At 39.4% G+C, this 27,706-nt stretch overlaps 1 protein-coding gene across 1 annotated transcript in view; it reads right to left on the bottom strand.

Moving 5' to 3' along the window:
* LOC307245044 (cadherin-18) overlaps positions 1–8,059 on the bottom strand; it is a gene marked incomplete at both ends in the record, with an annotated part of 124,598 nt that extends 116,539 nt beyond the window's left edge. The window contains one exon of the mRNA XM_080020455.1: positions 7,754–8,059. Coding sequence (XP_079876581.1) covers positions 7,754–8,059 — 306 coding nt within the window. The remainder of the gene's footprint in view (positions 1–7,753) is intronic.
* Positions 8,060–27,706: the final 19,647 nt, after the last annotated feature.

The following is a 27,706-nucleotide window of genomic DNA, read 5'->3' as shown; positions in this document are numbered from 1 at the left end:
CTAAAGGGTCTTAGCATTTCAAGGAGAAAACGGGCGGTAAAATAAACTCAAGCGAAATGATTGGGGACTGCAGCAGTCGCTAACCTGCGTAAGACGAGCGTCTTCAGTGCCTCAACCAGTGGATGTTATTATTGTGGCCATTCTCTGCTTTGTTAAAACCTTGGTTTACTGGTTTCGATTGGTTTTTTTTATCACCTCAAAATGTTTTTGTTTACTGGTTTTGATTGGTTTTATTTGTGTTTATCGCCTCAAAATGTTTTTGTTTACTGGTTTTGATTGGTTTTATTTGGTTTTATCGCCTCAAAATGTTTTTGTTTACTGGTTTTCATTGGTTTTGTTTGTGTTTATCGCCTCAAAATGTTTATGTTTACTGCTTTTGATCAGTTTTGTTTGTGTTCATTGCCTCAAAATGTTTTTGTTTGCTGTTTTGATCAGTTATATTTGTGTTTATCGCCTCAAAATGTTATTCTTTACTATTTTTGATGGGTTTTGTTTATCACCTCCAAATGTTTATGCTTACTGCTTTTGATCGGTTTTTGTTTGTTAATCACATCAAAATGTTAATGTTTACAGGTTTTGATTGGTTTTGTTTATCGCAAACGAGTTCTGATTGGTTTTGTTTATCGCTTTAAAATGTTTATGTTTACTGGTTTTGATCGGGTTTGTTTGTGTCCATTGCCTCAAAATGTTTTTGTTTACTGGTTTTGTTTCATGTTGCCTCAAAATGTTTTTGTTTATTTGTTTTGATCGCTTTAATATGTGTTTATTGCCTCAAAATGTTTTTGTTTACTCGTTTTGATGGGTTTCGTTTATCACATCAAAATGTTTATGTTTACTGGTTTTGATTGTTTTTTATTATCGCCAACTAGTTTTGATTGGTTTTGTTTATCGCCTCAAAATATTTTTGTTCAGTGGTTTTGATCAGTTTTGTTTGTGTTCATCGCCTCAAAATGTTTTTGTTTACTGGTTTTAATTGGTTTTGTTTCATGTTGCCTCAAAATGTTTTTCTTTCCTGCCTTTGATCGGTTCTGGTTTTGTTTATCGGCTCAAAATGTTTTTGTTTACTATTTTTGATGGGTTTTGTTATCGACTCAAAATGTTTATGTTAACTTGTTTTGATTGGTTTGTTTGTGTTCATCACCTCAAAATGTTTCTGTTTACTGGTTTTGATCGGTTTTGAATGTGTTTATCCCCTCAAAATGTTTTTGTTTACTGGTTTTGATCGGTTTTGTTTCATGTTTCCCCACAATGTTTTTGTTAACTGGTTTTGATCGGTTTTATTTGTGTTTATCGCCTCAAATTTTTTTTGTTTACTGGTTTTGATCGGTTTTGTTTCATGTTGTCTCACAATGTTTTTGTTAACTGGTTTTGACCGGTTTTATTTGTGTTTATCGCCTCAAAATGTTTTTGTTTACAAGTTTTGATTGTTTTGTTTGTGTTTATCGCCTCAAAAATTTTTTTGTTTAATAGTTTTGATGTGTTTTGTTTATCGCCTCAAAGTGTTTTTGTTCACTGGTTTTGCTTGCTTTGTTTGTGTTAATTGCCTCAACAAGTTTTTGTTTACTGGTTTTGATCCCTTTTGTATATGTTCATCCCCTCAAAATGTTTTTGTTTACTGGTTTTGATAGGTTTTGTTTCATGTTGCCTCACAATGTTTTTGTTTACTGGTTTTGATCCCTTTTGTATGTGTTCATCCCCTCAAAATGTTTTTGTTCACTGGTTTTGCTTGCTTTGTTTGTGTTAATTGCCTCAACAAGTTTTTGTTTACTGGTTTTGATCCCTTTTGTATGTGTTCATCCCCTCAAAATGTTTTTGTTTACTGGTATTGATAGGTTTTGTTTCATGTTGCCTCACAATGTTTTTGTTTACTGGTTTTGATCGGTTTAATTTGTGTTTATCGACTCAAAATGTTTTTGTTTACTGGTTTTGCTTGATTTGTTTGTGTTTATCACCTCAAAATGTTTTTGTTTACTGGTTTTGATCAGTTTTGTTTGTGTTTATCTCCTCAAAATATTTTGTTCTTTGGTTTTGATTGGTTTTGTTTCGTGTTTCCTTTCGTGTTTATCGCCTCAAAATGTTTTGTTTACTAGTTTTGATGGTCTTGTTTATCACCTCAAAATATTTGTTTACTGGTTTTGCTTGCTTTGTTTGTGTTTATGGCCTCAAAATGTTTTCGTTTTTGAATGTTTTTTGTTCATGTTTCTTCAAAATGATTTTGTTTATTGGGTTTGATGGGTTTTGTTTGTATTTTTCGCCTCAAAACGTTTTGTTCTTGGGTTTTGATTGGTTTTGTTTCGTGTTTCCTCAAAATGTTTTTGTTTTGTGGTTTTTATTGATTTTGTTTGTGTTTATCGGCTCAACATGTTTTTGTTTACTGGTTTTGATTGGTTGTGGTTGTGTTTATCGCCTCAAAAAAATGTAGTTTACTGGTTTTGAATGTTTTTGTTCATGTTTCTTCAAAATGTTTTTGTTGACTGGTTTTCATTGGTTTTGTTTGTGTTTCTCACCTCAAAATGTTTTTGTTTACTGATTTTGCTTGCTTTGTTCGTGTTTATCGCCTCAAAATCTTTTTGTTTACTGGTTTTGCTCAGTTTCGTTTGTATTTATCGCATCAAATTGTTTTTGTTCACCGGTTTTAATTGGTTTTGTTTCATGTTTCCTCAAAATGTTTGTTATTACTGGTTTTGATGGGTTTTGTTTATCACATCCAGTTGTTTATGTTTACTGGTTTTGATCGTTTGTTTGTGTTTATTGCCTCAAAATGTTTTTGTTTACTTGTTTACATCGGTTCTGGTTGTGTTTATCGCCTCAAAATCTTTTTGTTTACTGGTTTTGAATCTTTCTGTTCATGTTCCTTCAAAATGTTTTTGTTTACTGGTTTTCACTGGTTTTGTTTGTGTTTATCACCTCAAAATGTTTATGTTTACTGGTTTTGATCAGTTTAATTTGTGTTTATCGCCTCAAAATGTCTTTGTTTACTGGTTTTGATCGGTTTTGTTTGTGTTTATCGCCTCAAAATGTTTTTGTCCCTTTCAAGGACAAGATATGTTGAGTAGAGTGTTTGCAACAGATTAGAGACGGGACGTGGTGAAACAAAGCTGCCGTGTTAATCCTAAAGTCATATTTCTCTCTTTACACTTATATAAACAATACACACACACACACACACACACACACACACACACACACACACACACACAGGCTCTTCAAACCTGACATGGGGTGTTAAGTGGTATTCTGATTATTCTGTCCCCTATGTCACTCAGGATAATTGAAGAAGAAGAATCTTTAATTGTCACGCAACACACCACACTACAACACATGCATACACACACACACATGCACATGCTTTGGATGGTGGCCGATGAACTGGACTGGCATCAAAACTGGCATCAGAGAAAAACATATGCCTTTTAATTAACCCTCAGCAAAAATACAATTCACTATATAAGACAATTTTTTGGAAGGATACAGAATTTTGACACAAATGCCAACATATAGAAATGTATTATATGTATGTATTATTACTATATTATTACTAATGTATAAATAAAAAAGCAACAATAATTGTTATATTTTGGAATACATTGATTTTAATCGATATATTTTTAACACATGAAAAAACTACTGATTTTAAATATACAGTATGTATGTCATCATTTGATATCAGTTTTATGAGTTGAAATGTTTATTAAATACAACAGAAACCTACAATTAGATTATATCCCCACTTATGGAAAAAAATGACACTTAAAATTTGTTAAAAAGGGAGGAGGAATTCTAGAGGAAAGAAGTTGTCAGGGCTGCTATAAATGATTTATTTTGCAATCGATATCCCTTTTAAATAATCAATATGTTGATTGACTACAAAATTAAAGAAGAAATCTCATCTCAAGAAATTTCATCTATATTTGAAAGTTTCTTCTTCTTCTTGTAAAAAATATTAAAAAACTGCTAGTTCAATTTGACATATAAAGGATTATAAAAATTCAACAACTAAACAAACAGGTCATCAACAAGACCACAATGGAGATAACCAATCTAATAAATTGATCAATACAATAATATGATGATATTGATGACATCAAAACACACACACACACACACACACACACACACACACACACACACACACACACACACACACACACACACACACACACACACACACACATTTTCCTTAAATAATAGTTGAGACAGAAATCGCTGTGCTGTATCTGTGATCCTCATTTACTATTTACCGTTTGTTACTGATAATGTACGGCGGGACGTGTCTCTGGATTTCTTTTTGAATCTTTTTTTTATTCATACTGTATGTGTATCAAACAACAAACGAATAAATCAGGTTATTATCTCATCAAGAGGTGGTTGTTGTTGAATTTTGTCCAGTAAAGAGGCTTCTCACCATCACTTATATTCTCTTCACCTTCCAAAAATAGTGCAGGAATGTACAGAACTACTTTTTTTTTCTTTTACTGAGTCACCCCAAAAGAGCCGAATCTCCAAAAAAGAGACCAACTTTAAATCTCCAGCATTATCTGTATTGGACATCGAGGAGTCCAGTTGCCCTGTGGGAGGGCGACGCCATTTTGTTTGTCTCCCGTCTCTTTGTGGAAGCCGATCCGGACGTTTGCCTCTCACTCACGTACTGCTGTCACTTCCCAAACGCGGGAAATGACAGCAGGGTGTCACTGGGGATTATGGGATACCTCGGGGGGGGGATTAGGAATGTTTCTTGACAGTCTCGGCCCCCTTCGCTCAATTCCAAAGCCGCTGTGTGTCTGTCCACACCTGATTCAGTCGCGTCGAACAAATCTCTGAAATGACTCGGTAGTTGGGAGTCACTCCGGCAAAAGGCTGAATCTTTGACTCGCAAACTGAAAAAAGTTACTGAGGACTGGGGACCGAGGCACAAAGAAGGTTCAGGCATAGGCAAAAATTTACATTTAAATCGGATTGATTTTCACTTTAATTTTGTCAGAATTAAATAACTGTTGTGAACAAACTCTTCTGACTCATTCACGTTCATCGTTCAGGAAGTCCTCACTCACTCACGGCTCATTTTAGCGAGTGACTCGTCTAGAACCGAATCCCCAAAAAGAGTCAAACCATTCCTCACTACTATACAGTTGTTCTGACTTCCATTGTGATAAGTTAACACGGCCTTGCCATATTGATCTTGCGACACAAGAGCTAGTTTATTTATGTATTTTTAAGAGCTCGCCAGACTCCCTGCTTTTTAAGAATTTATGGGATGCAATATAATCTTTTATTTTGGCAGCCAACATATTAAAATGGCTCGTTTTCTGCTCGATGGGGCCCGTGGTCCTTAATCAGATGCAGAAAAGAAACATTGTTTTAATATGAATATGAGCGGACAGGATTAATTCAGCCTCCTTTCTTCATCGTCTTCTTCTAATTAAGGGTCATTCTGTCTCGTGGCCACGTTAGAAACAAAGCTGTCTGATCCTGATCCCAAAGCGCATAATTAAATGTTTGTCTGCAAACTATCATGGGACCTCATCTCTAAACGGGCGTTCAAATGGATTTACAAACAGCGTTGACGTTTTGCTCAGCGCTTTGTTAGCAGCTGGGATTAGCTGTTGATGTTTGTAACACCTTTAATCAATCAAGGCATCCTCTCCACCAACACCACCACTTCCTCCACCTTCAAGGTCCAGATAAGAACCCATCCATCCATCAATCAATTCATCCATCCATCCATCCATCCATCCATCCATCCATCCATCCATCATCCATCCATGTAGCCATCAGCCCACCAATCTAGCCACCCACCCATCCATCAACTGATCCATCCATCAACTGATCCATTCAGCCACCCTTCCATCCTTCCATCCATCCATCCAGCCATCTATCCATCCATCCATCAATCCACCCACCCATCCATCACCAAATCCATACATCCAGCCATTTATCCATCAGTCCATCCAACCATCCATTCAGCCAATCATCCAGCTACCCATCCACCCATCTAGCCAGTCGGCCATCCATCAGCCATCTGTACATTCATCCATCCACTCATACACCCATTCATCAACCAATCCTTTCCAGCCACCCATCCATCCATCTAGCCAGGCGGCCATCCATCCATCCATCCATCCATACATACATACATACATACATACATACATACATACATACATACATACATTCATACATACATTTATACATCCATACATCCATACATCCTTCCAGCCACCCATTCATCCATCTAGCTGGCCATCCATCCCTCCATCCATCCATCCATCCATCCATTCATCCTTCCAGCCACCCATCCATCCATCCACACATCCTTCCTTCCATCCCTCAATCTATCCATACATAGATCCCATGCAAAAAAGATGCAACTTCAAAGGCAGTGTGTGTATTTAATGTTAATATGAATCCACCAGAGCAATTACTCCATCATCCAATTAGAGCGCTGATAAACGGCCATTATGGAGAGGGGCTTCCAGTATAAATCCCCCCCAGTAATAATATTGACTGGGGGGAGGGAAGCATTATGCACAGCACCAACCTGGGGATTTTGTGGTTCCACTCATGCGTCTAATATCCAAATACCTACAACAAACAAACAAATAGATAAATAAACAAACCCCGTTTCCTCAATAAATAACCTTTTCCTTCCTCCTTTTGTCAACATGACAGGGACATTTACGATTAGGGCGAGCGCCCGGGCTGTTATTTCCTTTTTTTTTTTATTTTGGATGCAGGTATTTGGAAAGCGATATTCTGAGGATATTGCATTATCTCTTCTCTCTCTCTCTCTCTCTCTCGCTCTCTCTCTCTCTCTCTCTCTCTCTCTCTCTCTCTCTCTCCCACTTTCCACCTCGCTGCCATACCACTTTTGATTTCTTTTCACTTTTAATGGCAGCGCCGTTGAAATATAGACATATGTGTGCCGCAGTCAGAGGAGCTGTTCCTTGCTCTCTCTCTCTCTCCCTCACTCTCATTCCCTTTCTCTTCGGGAGAGACGGTTGAGGGGATTAGCCTGTAGCCTGAGTGCCTGGAATAATGATCACTGCTGTGCAGAAACGCATTTTCACATTTCGGGAGATAAGGGGCGGTGCAATCTGCAAAGCACAAGACTTATCCGGGTCCCCATGGCTTAGTTTGGCAGCAACACAACTCACCAGCAACCCAACCGAACCAGGGACAACTGGGGAGGCAAAGAGCATTTCCACCACCGCCGCGGGGCTCCGGGACCTTGAGAAAATGGTGTTTCCTGTTGCGGAGAAACCGCCCGGATGGAGTTTTCTCAGCAGCGAATCACATCCCAGTTCACATTTCAGAGAGAGAGACTGAATCAAATAATGCTGTCCAGTTATAACCTTGATGTAAAGGAATATTTCTCCACTGGAAACCTAATCCACACTTTAGAGAGATGGCTTCCCAAATGAGTAAACATCCTGTTAGAAAGTCCTTAATTTCACAGAGATGCCAATATATATAATGTATACAATACAATATACACAGTATATATTCTGTATATATTATCTGCTCTTTTATAATTGGAGCAACCCAGCCAGACCTCTCGATGAATAAAAAATGCACCGAATAGAGATGGATTCCTCCATGCGATCACAATGCCAACATGGCATCCATAGCAGATTCCTCAATAGGTAAGAGAACAGCAGCAGAAAACCCAATTAAAACTCAACTCGTACTCAACCCATGTTTTGCAGCCAGCTCATTTAAACACAGACACAAAAAAAGCAAAAGCAAATCTCACCTTCCCCACGTACTGGCCCTCCGGTCCCATGTGTTCTTCTAAAACAAAGAATTGGTTCCAGATCCAGCCTCGTTTGGGCCTGTGGTGGACCTCCGTCTGCCCGCTGCCCAACATGGGTTTGGTCTGGTTCCTGGTGGGAACCTTGACCCCATTGGCGGGCGTTTGTTGTTGTTGGTGTTGGTGGTGACCCGTCGCCGCCACCACTGCCACCGCTGCCGCCCCGCCGCTGCTGTAGCCCCTCTGGATGAAGCAGAGGCAGACCAGGACTGGGCAGAGACACGAGGTGGTGGTCGGTATCATCCTCATCCTCATCCTCGCGGCAGTATGGGGCGTCTTGGAAACCCCCGTGGTGGTTAAAGTCCCCCCGCCACCGGCCGACCACTGTGGCCCCTGTGGCCCCTGTGGCCCCCGCTGCCTCTAAGCCACCGCGGCAGCCTCCAGTGGGGGCGAGGGGGCGGGGGGCGATGGGAAGATGGTCGGTCCTAAATCCAAATTGGTAAAAGAAGCGCGGTCCCCCTAGATCCTCTATGGCTCATGGCCCTCAACCCAAACCCACCGGTCAATGGGTTTTGGGAGGTAGAAGAAGAAGAAGGAGAAGAAGAAGAAGAAGAAGAAGAAGAAGAAGAAGAAGAAGACGGGAAAAAAGGCAAAAGTTGAAATTTCCAAAAAATTTACATTGTGGAATTCCACGACGTGGATGGAACTGGTCTCTGAAAAAAAGCCAAGATGAAGGAAGGGTGGTGTCTACATCCCCGTCGCCATTCTGTGGTTCCTAAGAGAGAAGGATGAGAGAGAAGAGAAGGAGAAACACTCATTTCGAGGTTTATCTCATGGGCAGTGAAAAAATAAAAATTAAAAAAAAGTCCACTCATGCCTACCAATTAAACTGCAATATTCAACTTTTTTTTTCTGCAGATAAACCCGGTGAGCATTTCAAGACCAGAAACTGCTCGACCGAATTAAAGAGCATCAGGAAGGAGTCTTGGGAGGATTGGAGTCCTTATCAAAATTATGGAAATTACACAAATTAAGGGGGATTTGATGAGTAGCGTCGCGGCGGAAAGGAGAAGGTCGCCCTTGCCCGTAAGGTGACAGCCCGGGACCACGTTGACCAATCCGTGGTCAGAACATCAAGTTGTTGGGTTATTTGTTTGTTATTGTTTTTTTTGGTTTTTTGCTTTCTTAAACATGTCACAAAATGCACTTGCTTGTTTCATGAAAAAAAAAAATCCTACACTTTACCCTGGCATACTGAACGGATTAGTTTTGCGCCTTGGAAAGCTGAATAATAACCGTGGCAGAAAGAACTACGTTGGCTATGATAAGGCTGGAAATTAAGTCAGACAAACACAAGGCGGAGGGTGAGACAGAAAATAGTGGAATGGAATGGGAATAAGCAGTTTTTGCGAAATGGATTCTTTCAAATTCCAATAAAGTGTTGTGGAATCTAGCTGCCACAAAGGAAGCTGCTGAATTTCTATTTATTTAACGCTTTTGTGGAGCTCAGTATGTTTGCGTGTGTCTGTGTGTGTCTGTGTGTGTCGGTGTGTGTCGGTGTGTGTCGGTGTGTTTGTGTGTGTGTGTGTGTGTGAGACTGTGTGTGGGTCAACAGTTTTATGGAGCAAATACACAGTGCGGCTTGAATGAAATGATCTTTGTGCAGAACTGGGATGTTGAAATAGTTAATCACATATTAGTCCAATTTAAAGTAAAAATATTACATAGATTATATATTAATGGAGAAGAGGCCAATATAATACTACTACTAGTACTTCTACTAATAATAATAATGAATAATAATAATAATAATAATAATAATAATCATAAGATTAATTATTATTATTATTATTATTATTATTATTATTATTATTATTATTATTGTTGTTGTTATTATTATTATATGATAATAATTGATAATGACCTCAAATGTTAATAATAATAATTCTGCTGTTGGTTATTGTTAGCATTAATTAATATTAATTAATAATAATAATCATTTTATAATAATTCTGCAGTGGGAATTTATTGTTACTGTTCTTAGTATTAGTTTTACCCTCAATAATACATTTTTATTAATTCATAATAATCACAATCATAATAATATGAATATCTTCTTCACATTATTATTATTGTCATTATTATTATTATTATTTTCTAGCTGCAGATCTAGAGTTCCACTGTAAAGCCTTTCACTGGTCTTGGCAGCACTGGGTTTTGACAAACGGATGGATTTGACCATTGAACAGGAAACAGGAAGTAGCTGCTCTTCACTTCACTCCAGAGGCTCTCGATCCCTTGCTTCAGAGAAAAGTGCTTAAGGAGGATGACACACTTGTCACAAACTATATATATATTTTTTTATTTCTATTTTTTTATTTTTCCAGAACATATATATGGATTTAGATATAACTCGGAACCCGCCCCCCACCCCGTGACTAATCCGCTGTTTTAAATATCTCAATGTGTATACGAGGCGGCCCTCGAACCAGGGCATAGAGTATGATGGGATGCATAACTCCCCTGTCCAACCAATGGCAATGCTTCCTGCATTTCCTTGGATTAAGGCAGCGGAGGAATGAATAAACACACGACCACAAACTAAAATCACGTGTAATCTCTGCGACAGGAGACATCTCATCTGCATAGGTGACACAAAAAGAACACAAAAAAAATTGAACAAAAGCAAAAAACGCTCAAATCCTGTTTTCTCTCCCGATTGTGCTGCCTCTGCTGTGGGTGGCAAAGAAAAACAGGAATTCTCTCAAAGATCGGAGCGTTTTGAGAGATTTTTATTTGTACGCGCGGCTCCCTTCGTGTTTTTTGTTTTTTTGGTTCTTTTTCATCCTTATTCTTCCCCCTTCGCGTCGGTGGTTGGTAGAGATGATTTTTCCGTTCCAGTGGTTTCCATTCAGCGCACAACCTCCTGGGCTCCTCTTCAATCACTGTCTCTAATTGTCTGATTATCACGCTGATTCAGGGCAAAATACGTTTCAGAGACCCATGAAATCAACAGCATCTGGGCTCCGTCGGTGGAAATAATAACCCCCGCCCCTTCTCCCTCGACTTTTAATGTCGGCGATATTGTTCCTCTGCCCACAGTGTGATTATTTATGTGCGGTGCTTGACACGGACGGCTTATTTGCGACATTTGGGGGAGTACGTAATGCCCACACCAACGTTTCCAACCCTTCATTCTGCAAGGGCAACACTTTTTACAGTGAAATAATCCCGTGGCACTCCACCACTATCCTGTTAACCACTGACAACATCTTGCAAGACTCGCAAACGACTCGTTCCTCGCGAAACAAATCTGCCAAATGACTGGGGAGTCTGGAGTCATTCCGGGCGTCGAGTGAAACGTTGACTCACGTTGACTGACGATAATAACTGAGGACTAAATCAAAGACCAATGCAAAGCATTTGTCATAATAATAATAATAATTCATATTGTATGTGACCGATTTACGCTTTACATTCCACCAAAAATAAATAATTTTCATAGATTTGAATGATTGTTGGGAGAATTCCATTCATAACTCCATTCATAACTTAAGAGCCAAAGTGACTCTTCTGACTCGCGTTCATCATTCGGAAAGTTCACCCTCGCACACAAACCGAATCGAACGAACGGATACTCTGAAAATTGAACAACTCGTTACCTGCCACTCAGCGACTCGGGAACTGAATCCCAAAAAAAGAGTCGAAGCTCTCATCACTACCAATAGCAGAGATATGAGGTTCGAAGGCTGAGAGACACCGACGCCGTGGAACCGAGTGAAGAGGTGGCCGTGAATAACAAAAAGGGTGAAACGAGCTGGGATGGATCGAGAGAGAAGGAGGTAGAGAGGGAGAGAGAGAGAGATCAGAGGGTTTTCAAGGGGGATGGATGGAGATCAGGGGCCATCGCCTGCCGCTAATGGCTAATGTTTGGGACCCCACCCGCTGAGGGCCTGACAGCAGATAGCGAGGGAGCGGGACAGGTCAAACAGCGATCACTGGACCGCTGGTTGACCCGACGAAGCTCCGGAGGAAGGAAGCCACCGCCGACTCCCCTCCTCACTCTCCTCACCCTCCTTCACCCAAATGGAATGAGTCGAAAACAAGAAAGCCCAAAACCTCTCCTCCCGTCCATTTGCAGCAGGATTCCTGGGGCGTGGGAGTGTGTCCAGGCGACATTTCCGCCAGTTACAACGAGGTAAACAACAGAGTTTTAGATAAAGTGATCAGAGAGCGACCAAACTGTGGCTAAGCACTGGGCTACGGATGGAAAATCAGGACTCATGGGGTTTATAGCAGTGATGGAACCTGACACTGAATTTCAGCCGTGGTTGCCGAATTGGACAACCATGCATGCAGCTGCTGGTTGCCAAGATTGACTAAATCAATTTACGATATGGGTCGATGGATAGTTTTCTAAACAGATGGAGAGGTATAGACCACACAAAAGAGGTTAACAATGGACAAAATCCCTTTGCAACTGAGCAACCATTATTGTCGAGCCCTGGGGTTGTCTTTGTATTGTCTAATTGAAGGTACAGTATGTAACGATGCATGATGGGTATTGGTTTGAAACAAGGCTCTCATCAAAGAAATATTTTGGAAGCAGTTAAGTTGTTGTTCGCAGACGGACAAAAAGATTGTTGAATTGTGTATCGATAGATTTCTAGACAGACTACGAGGGATGTACCCACAAGATGGTTTACAATGGACAAAATCCCAGAGCAACAGGGAAATCATTATTGTGGAGCCCTGGGGTTGTCTTGGATTGCCCTGGGGTTTGAATTGCCTAATTTAAAAGGGACCTATTGCGTTTTTCATATTCATAATGTCACAATGTAGGATGTTGATATTAGACATGGCCAAAGTGTCGTATAATGAGGTCAACTAATGACAAAGTAATCTCTGTGAACAAAACGTTCAGGATGCTGAACTCACCCGGGGTCCTCACTGAAACACTCATACAGGCCGCACTGCCTTACTGTACTGTATGTAGCACACTGTACTGCATACTGTATCACTGTTCTGGGTTACTGCATACTGCGTTGTATTGCTGTTCTGTTCAGTGTTACTGTATTGCTGTGTCGTACTGTTGTATACTGTACTGAATATCTCCAAACACACTTTATTCACATGCACTTTACTGCACATATCTGTATATACAAATAGCCTATTCCATATAACTCTATTCCCTTCTATTTTGTACCCCACTCTGTATTAGCTTTTTGAGTCATATTTTATTTTACTTTATTTTATTGTATTCTATTTACTAACTGCATTACGTTTTAGGAATCCGCTAGTTTCAGTTAGTTAGCTAGGTAGGAATTAGGTTAGCTATTATGTTCGGCTTAGAAACTATTGTGCATAATCTCCGGGTGTGTTGTAAAGACATTTCACTGCATATATGTATGAACGTATGTATATGTAGGTGACGAATAAACCTCTTGAATCTTGAATCTTGAACCTTGGATTCCGACCGCTCTGAACACACCATTTCCAAAGGTTTGTTCTACTCTCTGCACGAGCTGACGTCAGCTGGTCACGGATTTCTTTAAACGCTCATCTGCTCCATACCATCTGCTGTGCCTTTCTCCAAACAAAACCAATAAATATCATGTGTTTTTATTGTAGATGTATTTGTTAAATTTTATTTTATTTTCCGATATTGACATGAAACAAAAAAACCCTGCGTGCCAAAGTCCCGGTGTGTCGCGATGCGGTGTCCGTATCTCCCACGAGAAACAAGAGGGTTATAGAGGCATGTTGGAATGGCTAGAATGCATAATCTGAGTGGAATTTTCAGCAACAAACATCAAAAGCATGTTTTAGGGACTTCAGAGACTTAACTTAACTATAAATATAATAGTTATAATATATATTATATAAAATATTTTGTGATATAGCTATGTATATAATAGTTACATTATAGTAGTCATTAACTTAATTAACTTGTTGAAAGGTCAACTTTAAGGTATTGTATGTAATGAGGCATTATGTTACAAGGCTCCACAAGGCACAAGGCTCCCATTAAAACTATATTTTGTTGGCAGTTCAGGCCTAGTTGTCAACCATGCATTAAGTTGTTGGTTGCCAAGACGAATAAAATGGTTGCAGAATTGCAGAATTCCATCAATCAGAAATATATTGAAGGCAGTTAACTTAAACAATACCTTTTAAGCCAAGTTGTCATGGTTGCCAAGACTGACAAAACAGTTGTCGAATTGTATTTATTTTAAAGTAGAGTGATAAAAATATATCATTATGTAATTGTAATCCATATAATATACACATGAGATGGTTGACAACTGCCCAAAACTGGGTAACTGTTGATGTCGGCCCTGCTAGGACTGAAATCTTGAGTATCTATCGATACCGATACAATATTTGTTTTTTCTTTACCGACTAAAGGCTTTAAGTCAGCATTTTTTTCAAGATTCAAGATTCAAGAGGTTTATTCGTCACATGCATATACATACTTTCATACATATATGCAGTGAAATGTAATGCAACGTAATGTAATGTAATTGTGTGATAACACACAAAAAGGCCTAGGAAAAATGTATTTCTAAAAGACCAACTAACTGGCTCCTAAAACGTAATACAGTACCTAAAACGTAATACAGTACAGTTTTTATTGGTGCACTTAGATGCGCTTAAGATGGCCATCAAAAAGCACCAAAATGCTAAAAAAAACAAAACACTAAAACGCATTGTCAACAACATGACTTGTAAATAGACCTGCTTGTTGAGTTCACTGAAAACATTTTCACAAAAAAATAAAAAAGAAAAAAAAAGAAATGCACTTTGGACAAATTGTCCAGAATTGTGTTAGTCCCGCTGCACAAAGTCCTCTCCATTGCTCTGGAGAAGAACGAGCTCTCCCGTTTTCTACGACAGTTTCTGATTTTGCGAAATCCAGACACATAAAGTACTACGCCCGGCCACCACTAGGGGGCGGAATGGGGAGGTTGCGACAGTCAGATTCGCTGTAAAGCCGGCTTTGAGGCAAAAAACATGTTGATTCGGGTTTCTAAAAATACCTTTCTTTTATCAGGTGATGTGACCCAGACCTCATTGTCTGCGGGTGGTGGGAGATTAGATGGAACGGCTTCACAGGGAGGGCAGCAGCAGATTTGTCGCATATTCAAGACGAAGAAAAAAAACAGAGGTGGCAGCGTTTCAGCGCTCATAAGCCCCGCGACACTTTGATGTATCCGAAACGCCGTTCGGATGGAATGAATGGCTTTCTCCAGCCTCTATTCACAGCCCTTGCTATGTCTGCTGTTTACTTATTTTTTTCCGATCCCTTCTTTATTTCGCATGAAAGGTTTTATTGTCGCCTGTTTGCGAGTAAACATTTGCGACGGAAGGAGTCAAGGCGGAGGTCCTGCAACTAGTTAAAAAAAAAACAAAAAACATGACCACAAAAGAAAAATAAAGGTGATCACAATTGATTCAAATTGACTTCTATAGAGGATTTTCCTGCTTTTGATATTCTGCTTTTTGAACAGTAATAGCTGGTGTCGTGCCGCCGGGTCGGACAACGCAACCCTGCAGGCGGAAGGCAAAAGACTTTTTATTGTATTTAACGGTGCGGTTGAAAGAAGATGGAGGACAGGAAACAACCTGGAGGTGATCTAATAATCGAGACTCGGCACCGCGGATGACATTCTACTCTCCCTTCTGTCAAAGCCAGATCTGGGGAGAATCTACTCTTTCTGGTCTCTCTCGCCCGCAGACGGAAGAAGGGAAGAAAGGCTGTCATTGGGGTTTGGAGGCTGCGACAGCACCGACTTAGGGAGCTTTGAAATCAGTATAGATAGATAGATATAGATACATAGATAGATAGATATAGATAGATAGATAGATAGATAGATAGATAGATAGATAGATAGATAGATAGATAGATAGATAGATAGATAGATAGATAGATAGAAAGAGATACACAGATACATATATACTGTATATGGCTCGACATTAACTTTTACATTTGAAAGTGATGAAAAATGAGTCATTGATTCCACTTAAAACAAAAAACACTGTTATTTGTAACATCTACATTGTTGCGTTGCTTTGAAATTCTTGACAAAAACATAATAAAAAATATATAAGAATTTCTAAATAAAAAGCAAAATTAAATTCAGAAATGAAGGTACATTATTTTACTTGATTTAGATATAGATATTAACCTTAGAAATGAAGGTTTAGCATATTAAAGCATTTTTTAAGTGGAACCAATGACTCCAATATAATGTTTTTTTTCAGTGTTATTATGCACAAAACTGTATATAACATGGCATCATACAGTATACACTAGAATAGAACAGTAGAGAATGTCCCTACACTTTAAGTAGTGGTTGCCAAGTTTGCAACCATGCATCAGCTGTTGGTTGCCAAGACTGAACAAATGGTTGCCAAATTTGTATATTTTTATTGAATTGAGCGATAATAAGCCTACATAACTATAATCCATATATCAATATTAAGAAAGTAATATCTCGATTAACTCTTAATTACCAGAAATATATATTTTTAGCACATAAAAAGTGGTTGCCAACGGGGCAACCAGAGATTATTGAAAACGGCCCAAATGTGGTGGTTGAGCCCTGATTTAACTATATATTGTAGATATACAGTATATATATAAATATATAGATATTCCCGGGTTGCCTGACACAGTAGAGCTGTACAGTATGAGGACGGTAAAAGCCTGTTTGTGTAAACAGTAAATTGGGGACTAGACAGGTACAACAGCAAGCTGAAATTAGTCATCTGTAGAAAACAATGGACACACCAAAACAACTCCTTAAAATACTGCACACACACACACACACACAGATACACACACACATGCACACACACGTGCACACACACACACACACACACACACACACACACACACAGAAGGAAACACGCTGCGTCTCAATCTTTTCAGACACTCGTGGGTAATTAAAGCAAATCAGCAGCAGGTTTTAAACACAGATTAGGCTGCGGGCTAATTAGACCCGGGGCCGTAATGACTCCCGCTGAGGCGTATGGGCAGCCCGTGTGACACTCACCCTCCCCCCTGTAAGCCCCAGCACCCCCCCCCCCCCCCTCCAAACACCACCACCACCACCCGAAAGTCGTCCTCGCTGCCGCCTTGCCCTCCCAACACCCTCCTCCTTGCCAAACGCCATCTGTGCCGACCGTCCGCCACGATTAAGGTCCTGAACATCACAATCTGACCGAGATAAGACGAGTTAAGATGCGATCAGATTAGATAAGATTAGGTTTCTCAAACATAATAAGTACAATCAATAAAGTCCTATCGGATATATCAATATCCATTAAGAACTTCCTTATCTTATCGTGTGTCCGATTTGATTAAGAAACACATTTTAAGTTTGGATAACCTCAAAAAATGTTTGTTAAACAAATATTATTTATATATTTAAGCGGAACAAATGACACCAATCGAGTAATCTTATTCAGTGTAGAAATGTTTACATTTAGAAGTTGTTGCCAACTTGGCAACCATGCATCAGTTGTTGGTTGCCATGAATAAATAAATGTAATGTAAAATAACAAATAATTTCTAGTGCAATGATAATGATCCTATATAACTATAATCTGTATTTCAATGTTCTACACTAGCTTCACCATTTCTTGACAGAGTAAATCAATAATCCAGGATAACAGCTTTATTTAAAAATAAAAATCCGACAGTTATTTATAATGTCTGTATAACACTGGTTCACTGAAAAAATAAATGACACATTGGTTCCACTTAAAAATAAAATTGCTTTTAATTTGTACAACCTGATTTTTTTGGTTTGTTTGTTGTTGTTGTCTTCCATATAAAGTAGAGAAAATAATATTCACATTTGAGGTTGAGAATACCTCAAAAATGTAGGTTTAGCAATATTTAAAAATGGGACCAATGACTCTACTATCGTAAAGTGTATATACAGTAGTACTCTACTATATACTACACTCTACTATAGACTCCACTATATAAAGTGTATATAGTACGCTAAGTACTCTATAATCAATAGTAGTTAGTACAGTATAATAATAATTTATATCATTTGTTTATAATAACTATTATTATTATTATTACTATTATTACAATTATTATTATTACTATTATTATTATTATTAGTAGTAGTAGTAGTAGTAGTACTAGTAATGTAATTATTAATATTATGATGAATATAATACTCATTATTTTAAACATTATTATTATTATTATTATTATTATAAATATAGATATTTTTAATATTAAATTACTAGAGATTCACCCCACCCATATTCCCTTGAGATAACTGTTAAAGAAGATGGATATTTTCCTTCCTTCTTTCTTTCTTTCTTTGGTTCATACAGTATGTTTCAACTTCTCTTCGTCTGCTGCCAAGTGACACAACATGGCTTCCTTGCCAGCTCCACTGTACGTTCGCTGTTTTGGCATCTTAACAGGATGTGAAAAAAAACGAAAAACATCCTCCATCTGTTGTGTGTTCAATGTCTGGAAGGTGCAGACAGAACCCGTCTGCTGGCCACTGCACGGAGCTAAAGCAACTCCCACTCCCACATCCACACATCCATCTCAATCTCTCGCTCTCTTGATGTGAAGCTTCGGACGCCCGATGTTGTGACCGGGCGCTTGTCATCGGCGTATCAGTGAAGAACGACAGGAGAAGGGACGTTGTTAATGTCACACCTTCAGCGCTAAACCCTTTTTGAAATTTCACCCAGATGTATTCGGACACCACGGATCTCAATTCATAATTCATAAAGAAAATGTATTTGAGATACATTTTTTTAGGAATTCATTTGGCTGGAAATGCAAACAAAAATAAAAAAAATGTGAAAAATAAGGAGCTTAATGAGCCAATATTTCAAAAAATAATTTCAAAATTAGATCAGAAACTGGAGGTCATGTGACTTAGATATGATCCAAAGTAGAGGGGTAAAAGAGATTGGGAAATATGTACATTTTTAATTTATATATTTAATAAGCTCCATTTAGCCACATTAACCTACATTTTACGTATATTTTCTATATTTCCAGATTTTTCATATGCCTGAAATGTCCACCATAGTGATGTATCGTCTGATTCAATTTTCCGATTTTTCCATTTGAATTGTAGCACATTAGGCCTCATTAAGGACACATTTTTGGCCCATTTTACACATTTTACATCAAAGTTAAAGATATTCTAGCCTCGTTGAGACATTGAACATGAAGCCTTTTAGTCGGTCCCCGGGTGGAAAGAACGACGCTTGTTCGTGATACAGGCCATGGGTTCGGCTCTTTGGAAAGGAGACGAAACAAACGCGGGACGGAGTGGAGCCCTCATATATTCGAGTCTCCGGCGGGGGATGATGAATTCATTCTATTCTTTTTATGTCTGGGAAGCGCCGACTCGACGAGGCCAGAGACCAGAGTTTGGCAGCCGGGGTTTTGGGGACGAGAAGCCGGCCCTCGGCGCTCTCTTCCGCCTCCTCCCGCTCCTCCTCCTCCTCCTCCTCCTCCACAAACCGTACTGTGGAAGGAGGCTGTTAGCATTAGCATTAGTATCTCGGAGCGTGAGGGAGGCGCAGTTTAGCAAACACTACTTTTCAAGAGCCTGCTTGCATGTGGGCAAATCTGCTGCAGCCCGCCGCTAGACGGTACAGGTTGAAGCACTGCAGGGATGGAGGGATAGAGGGCGAGGTTAGAGGAGTGAGAGGAGAAGTGCCTCATGGGTAATGTGTGGACACTGCCCCGAGGCTCCCATCTCATCCACCTCAGATCTGGGAATCAATATGGGACACCCCGTCCATCTCTGTCTGTATCGCCCTCCCTCGCTCTCTCTGTCTTTCTCTCTTTCTCTCTCTCTCTCTCTCTCTCTCTCTCTCTCTATCCTCCTCTCCGGGAAATGCCGGCCGTCACAATTAGTATCTCTCTCACATTTCCCCGTCTCGGCGTAGCAGAGTCCGCGCTGTGATGTTTTTGTCAGTGATTCTCTCATCGCACTGCAGCGCTGACCGCTACTGATTGGTTCTGGTTGAATGAAACACCGTCCCGAAAAATATATGAAATATACATTTTATATTTTTGGAGCATTTATGGGAAATGATATGCCAATATCTTGAAGACAAAGCTGTTGTGGTTCTAATAAAGGGTCCGAATATAAGGGTTGCCCAGGGCAACCAGATTTAGGCCATCAATTATCTCGAGAGGTCTGGTTGCCCTGTTTTCAACCACTTTTCATATGTTAAAAACAATACAAAATATAGTTGCAAGCAGTAATTAGCGTATGTCAAGCCCGAGTGCGACCCCGAGGCCTGACCTCCAGCGAGGCAGCAGCGATACATCGCTGAAGAAGTTGGACCAGAGAGCAAAACGTGCAAATGATGCTCATGCTTGAGAATGTGACCATTAGACTATGAGAAAGCCATTGATGCATTGTCATTTTTTGCACACTCTATCACCTCTGGCCGTCAAACAGCTTGACCTTTGTGAACCAAACTGAATGTATCTGATGTAAAACAGTGCAGAGTCTTAAAAAAGCATATTTGGTTCACATCGGACCTTGGGTTTACAAGCCATGTCTGCTTCCTGACATTTGACAAGTGCAGTGTTTTAGCCAAAACCTTTCTGTCCGTAGCGGCCCATTTATTTGGACTTTTGGAACTCTTTTGGTAATTTTGAACAATAAAGGTCCAAATAATCTAAAAATCCTGGTTTGGTTGAAATTGAACAAATGGCCTAGGAGCGAGTGTCAAAAGTAGGTTTTTCATATCATTCAAAATGTCAGACATTGTGAAGGCAGAACTCAAATCATTTCTCTAGTAAATCTATTTGTCATGAGGAGCTGCATCATATGACACCGCACACATGGCTGTAGGTCACACCACATGGGAGATTTGATTTCAATGTTGCATCATTGAGATACTGACTGTAGTGCCTCCTGTGGGAGAAAGTGTAAAACATTTTTGTGGTTCATCTTGGCCCCTCTGACTTTTCATCCACCAAATTCCATGAAGATTGGACAAATTTAACCCTGCCTTTATGCTGTTGAATTTTTTCATCCTCCTTGAGCCTCAGCCGCAAGTGTCCTAAAGTTGGTTGTGTTAAAATTTGACACACGGTCTAGGAACAGTGACCAATTCCATAAATTCCCTAGTATAGCGCCCCCTTTAGGTCAACCGGGTACAACAAGTGGCAGATAGATGGGCAGTAGATTCAGAAGAAGAACAATCTTAAATTATCACGCAACACACCACACTAAAACACATGCACACACACGCTTTGGATGGTGGCCGGTGAAATGAGGCCTCTGCATTTAACACATCTGGGCTTGTCCTTCCTCCGGGGGGGCAGCCAGGAGCAGTGGGCAGCATTCAGTCAGACGATGATGGGTGCATGTTTTTGGTGGGGGTCCTTACTGACGTGAGGTGGAGGAAACCCCATGTGAGCACGGGGAGAACATGCAAAGTCCACACAGAAAGGCTCCTATTTGGGAGATAATGCACTGCGCCACCGTGCCACCAGTAGAGAAACCGGACTTGGGAACCGAGTTTTGTGAAAATTGGACCAAGTGTTGAGAAGACACGCCTACTTCCTGTTTATGCAGCAATGTTGCCAATACGTTGGGTTGGCCCCAATACGTTGTAGTGTGGTGCGGTGTGTGACAATTAAAGATTCTTCTTCATTCCTGTAGCAGCCATATTGAGACGAATTTCAAAACTCTATTGATGATTTTTAAAGATGGGAGTGCAAGAAATTGAACAAAGTTGGTTTGGTTGAAATTGGACAAATGGCTTTTTGAGTAGATATCAAAAGATTGTTCACCAGAAAATTCCAAATGGCAGAAAATCTGATTGGCAGAAGTCAACAGTGTCAGCAGATGAGATCATGAGGAGACGCATCATAAGACACCAAGTTTGTGACTGTGGGACGAACGGGGTGTGAGATATGGTCATGTGAAAAGTTCAACTTTGACCTGTTGGTGGCGCTAGACGCATGGTCCTATTGGTCAGCAATTTTAGATTTAAACGATTCAGACCAATGTCTATGAATGTGCCAAATTACGTAAAAAGCGACCAGTGGGAACATGGTGAACTAGATAAAGTGGCGTAATAGAACATAGAAAAACAATAGGGTGTTTGCACCTTCGAGGCTTGACACCCTAGTAATAAGTGCAGCACAACTTACAAAAGACGAGCGTTAAGTTCTGCATTTTGAACCGATGTCATCTATCTTTGGGAATTACCTTGTAGAATGAATTTCTTTACAGCTAAATACCCAGCCACTCCGCCAACCTGCTAATTCCTGCTCAGTCCGCTCCACAGCAGCTGGTACAGGAGGACATCACGTATATGTGGCTCCAGACCCCAACAAGGTCACAACCGGGGACATCACACCTACGTTCACTTTAGAATCACAAATTAGCCGAACCTGCAGGATCGCCAACAAACACCAGGGGGTGAGGGGCCTTCGAGGAAACGAAATGAAATGAAATGAAATGAAATCAAAGCAGGTGTTGAACTCTGGGCAGCTACAGCACTTCCCACTGAGTGGACATGTTGGTTCATCAACTGCACCTGTCCTCCACGTTTGATATGAATTGGGGATAAATGCATTGAAAGCTTTCACACTGTGGACTTGGATTGCGAGTCACTATGACTAGAGCTGACACAATTATGGGATCTAGTCGCCCGGTTGGTAATTATTTCCGAAAAAATCGGGATAATCATTTTGCAAGATAGATAGAGAGATGTATGGATGGATAGATAAGATAGATTAATATATATTTAAATAGGTAGGTAGGTAAATGAAAAGATACAGTAGATAGTAGATAGATATAGTAGATAGATGGATGAAAATGGCAATATGCAATAATCCCAAAAATTTGCTGCAAATTGCAATATACGATAAACTTAAGATGAAATAGAGATAGGAAAATGTGAAAAATATACAATCCAAATAAACCAAATATTGGACAATAAGCAGAAAACAAAAGCAGAAAACCTAAATATAATCAATGAAAAATAAATATATATTTTATATAATATATATATAATATAATAATAATATATAATAAAATAATACAATAATAAACAAATATATTAAATATATAATAAACAATATATTGTTTTACCCCATGAAAGTGGCATTAAATCTAAAACACATGACAATTAGATTTTAAAGGAGACCTATTATGTAAACCTAACTGTTTCAGTGCTGGTGCACATGCATTTGGGTCTCTGATGGACCTACTAACAGATTTGGAGCCCTGATCTACATCATTTAGGGCCTCAGTAGAATTTGAACCTCCCTCTATCTGAGTAACTCCACCCACGGCTGGAGAATAACAATCACCGCTGGGAACTTCTCTGCTGGCTTACAGACCAGCACAAATCTTAAAAAAAAACGGTAATCAATACCACCTGTCCGTGAAGAATCTGCGGATGATGGAAATGTAAGTATTTAGAAAAATAATTCTGCTCTGTGTTTCTTTCTAAAAACATAAATGTGGTAGATAGACTGTAGGCTGTGGCGTGCAATCCGCTGTGCGTTTTTCCAAACAAAAAAACAATTAAAGAAATTTAGTTTTTATTGTGGTGTTTTTATAGTAGATGTTTTTATTCTATTTTATTTTATTTTCCGACGTTTACTCATTGAATGAAATAAAAAATCCCCTCGTGCGGTGTCCGTGTCTCCCATAAGCCTGGAACACGGCAATAAAAGTCAAAACAAACTTTTAAATAAAGTCCTGTAGGTCTAATATGAGTGAAGATTCAGCAATTGGATTGTTAATTTCTCGCCTCAAATTTGTTCAGAAACAGATTTTGGTGGAATGATGAGGTGAAATCAGTGAAAGATACAAAGTAAATACAATGGAACCTGGAAGTCAAACTCAAACCCTATTGTATAACAAAACTAGGGGCCTCAGGAGGGTGGCTCCTCCGACTAAACAGGGCATACTAGAACAGGATGGTTTATAGGCCTGTTATAATGGTTAGAATGCATAATCTAAATGTTTTTTCAGCAACAAACTTCAAAAACATGTTTTGGGGACCTCAGAGACTTATACAAACTTGTTGAAAAGGAGAATAATAGGTCACCTTTAACTTGCATTTATTCACATGACAAAGTTCCAGCCCAATGCCTAAAAGTTATAAAAACACATATTGTTTCGTTCAAATGCCAAAGAAGAGAAATGGCAGTGAAATTACTTCTACAGTGAATGTTTTCCCGTTAAGCCACACGATGGGTTGTGTGGAAGGTTCCGAGGTTTAATCACAAAGCCGTGTCTCCAGCTCCAGAGAAACATTCCATTCAATTCACAATGTAAATGGCAGGCTGGATAAAAGCGCCCGGCGTTCCAACGCCTTAAGCACAAAATGTAAATCACAAGCGGGGCGGGGGATCGAACATGAAAACAGCCCCGAAAAACGTACCCAGGTGGATAAAAACACGGAGCGCTTCCTTTTGTGAAGAGAAAAAAAGCCAAACGACCGACCCAAACCCTCCACCCGCAGAGGAAATCAAATTCTAGGAGGGAGCCCTCAGGATCCGGGGCACAAAAGTGCAGCGATGACATAACGATAATTCCCCCTTAAGAGCTCCTTAAAGAGGGGAAGTCTGGGAGCAAACACTTCACAGCGAGCGTGGGGAATCCAATCCCCAAACAGAGAATTAACTATTTATGTTGCGTTGCGCCAATCAAATAAACACTGTTTTCCTCGAAGAAAAACAGTGGACCAGCGGTTCCCAACCTTTTATCTGCCATGACACAGCACTGTCCTGTTCATCACTGTACACATCCCAAAACACCCCAAAACCATAGATCTGTGCTCATTATTATTATTGTGACCAACTAATAGTTAGTGACGCAAGACTCGCAAACGATTCGTTCATAGCGAACATATAATTTAAATGAGTTGTGAGTCACTCCGGCAAAAGCATGAATTTTCCAACCACAAACTCAAAATAATTACTGACTAAAAAATTATTGTCAAAAACAGGGTAGAGGCATTTGCTGTAATTGATATTAAATGCCCATCCATATTAAATATCCATATCTATCAATTTCCAAATATCCATATCCACATCTGATTTTCACTTTGCATTCCACCAGAAAATATAATTGTGACAGAATCAGATAAACCTCTTTCTTTTCTTGGAACGACTCCTTTCACCGAGTGACTCGTCAGGAACCGAATCCCAAAAAAGAGTCGAACCTTCCATCACTGCTAATAGTTCTGACTTTCAGTGTGAAACTTGATCTTGTTGTGATGAACACAGAGCCACTGTTCGGCTGGAATTGATGGATTAGATTAATTAGTGCCGCCTTGCAATTTGGATCTTACAACACCAGTTTCCGTTATTATGTATTTTAAGTGTAATGACAAACATCTTCACCCCTCCGCAACAGCTCGGCTTCGTTGTTTTTCCTCTCGCGTCGCGCTTAGATGCGGTTTATGATTGTGGGAACTATGTTACGAGAGACGTGGTGATACATGTGACTCCAGCCGTCAGTTTACAAAGCGTGTAATTGGACGTTGGACCATCTGGAACACGCTAAGGAACATACAGTCCAACACCAGTGTGGAGCGAGTTGGCGGAGTTTGTCTCTGCCTCTGGACGACTTGTTGTGGGACCCACTCGAGTGACGTTGAAGACTTCTTAAGACCTTAAGACTATTTAAGACGCATTCAAGACCAATTTGAACGAGCATCTTTTTTTTCCGGAAGTAAGACCTTTTGATGACTTTTCATGGGACCTCCAGGACAGTTCTGCATGCTGATTGTCTTAGCTCAATGCGAGGCTGCAGACGGGATCAACGAGCCTCGCTCCCATGAGATGGGGGGAAAGACACGTTCTGAATCTTTTCACCGAGTAACTCGTAATGATCCAAATCTCCAAAAAGAGCCGAGCTTTCTATCACCGATGCATTAATAAATACCTCACGTTGGTGGTGTGGTAATAGAAACTTTGACTGATTTGTTTTGGTTTCGTCTTTGTCTTGGGAGAAAAAGGCGGGGAAGCGTCCTTTCTGCCGAGCCATAAGTCTGACAAAAAATGCAAAATGTCCGACACGTTGGAGAGTGAAACTCGGTTCACGCCCGACGAGCGCCATCGTGCCGCTATCTGGGCGGAGGGATGTGTCGGTGTTTACCATTTTGGAGAGATGCATGATTCATCCTTCAAACGGGCCTTTGACCAGACCGGGTTTTAAATAATGAACCACTGTTCCCTTCACCCGTCTGCTCTGTTATGATTAACAATTAAATCGCCTTTTTGGTTTATTTTAGGTTACGGTGACCAGACGTTCCAGTTTGTCCTGAGATCCGACAAATATCTTTAAAAACACTCAAATGTCCCGGTTTTCAACAGTCACTACCTACTTGTCCCGGTTTTCACAACAATTAAAATAATAATAATTATATTATTATGAAAATGAGAGTACATTTTTGGTCATGCACGGTGGAATTTCCGACATATAATATTAAGATGGCCCAACATAAGCAATAATACCAATACTAATACAAATACTACTACTACTACTACTACTTCTACTACTACTACTACTACTACTACTACTACTACTACTACTACTACTACAAATAATGATAATAATAATTAATTATAATAACTTAGAAACAATAATAATAATAATAATAATAATAATAATAATAAAAATATAATAATAATAATAATAATAATAATAATAATAATAATAAATGATAATACATGATAATAAATGATAATAACTTATAAACAATAATAATAATAACATTGATTATTAATACTAAAAATAATAATTGTCCCACATATTGATGAAAACAGCTATGGTGCGTGCATAAGCGCATACGTACATGTGTGTGTGCATGAACGTGCGCTACACTTAAGGGTCCCGGTTTGGAGGTTTGAAAACATGGTTATCCTATTTTGGGTTATCGGAGTAAAAAGTTATAACGGTTAATAACACATATAACCCTTATAAGATGAGGTAGGATAAGATAACATAATCTTTTATTCATCTCTGGAGGGAAATTCATGCGTTACAGCAGCAAAAGAAAAAAAATGAAAGTCAAGAAAGATATACAAATGGTAAGTAGGTAGTAGCATTATGATACCTGGTGACTAGGAGCCCAATATGGCAGGTGGTCGTTCATCGTTACAGTTTCGTGGCATTACCAATAAAAGTGGGTGGGGTCATAACATTAGTGGGAGATTGGCAAAAAGTGATCTTATAAAGGAGAGACCTTTGGCAATGGAAATCGGGACCTTAGAATTTGGGTTGGTAATTGACTGTTCAAATCAATCATGAAATCCCCCTTACATTTGGATGGAAACAAGACTGTTGAATTACACCATTTTACAAAATGACTGTAATTTTCTGGAAGTAATGCGATCTGACATTTCGATATTGTGGTAATGTCAGACACTGCAGCCGTTTTCCGCTTAAATTAAATAGCACCGTAGTCACATATGAATTCAAATAGTTTGTTTCTGTCTGTCATTTTGATTTCATTTGTTCCGTGAGATATTTCTCATCATTATTATTATGTATATGTATGTGTATATGTATAGAAATCAAAATCAAATGGTGAGATCCTGCCCAATACCAAGCCCTAATATACATGTGTTTTAGGAGTTACGATGACACTGATCAAGTCAGACTATCCTTGAACATTTCGTAATATCCCACTCCTTTTACGAGAGCAAATCTTTAGAGTGGATGATGGCACTCTCCCGTCTTTTCAGATCATCTCACTTTACGGCCCCAAAAGCTACAACTTGTTATGTACATAAAATCTAAAATATGATTATGTGCTACATTTAACCGCTCACAGGGAAAACCAGATCACGCATTTTGGTCAACAGTTCACAGGGGAGTATTTATATCAGCCGAGCAGTAAATTCCAATATGCAGCAAATAACACAATCTGAGAAAGTGATTTCTGCTGTGTCGA

Source organism: Zeus faber (assembly GCF_960531495.2).
Source record: "Zeus faber genome assembly, chromosome: 19".
NCBI classification, from domain to species: domain Eukaryota; kingdom Metazoa; phylum Chordata; class Actinopteri; order Zeiformes; family Zeidae; genus Zeus; species Zeus faber.
Note: the sequence above shows the minus strand (reverse complement) of the source record. Positions and strands in the feature narration are given on the sequence as shown.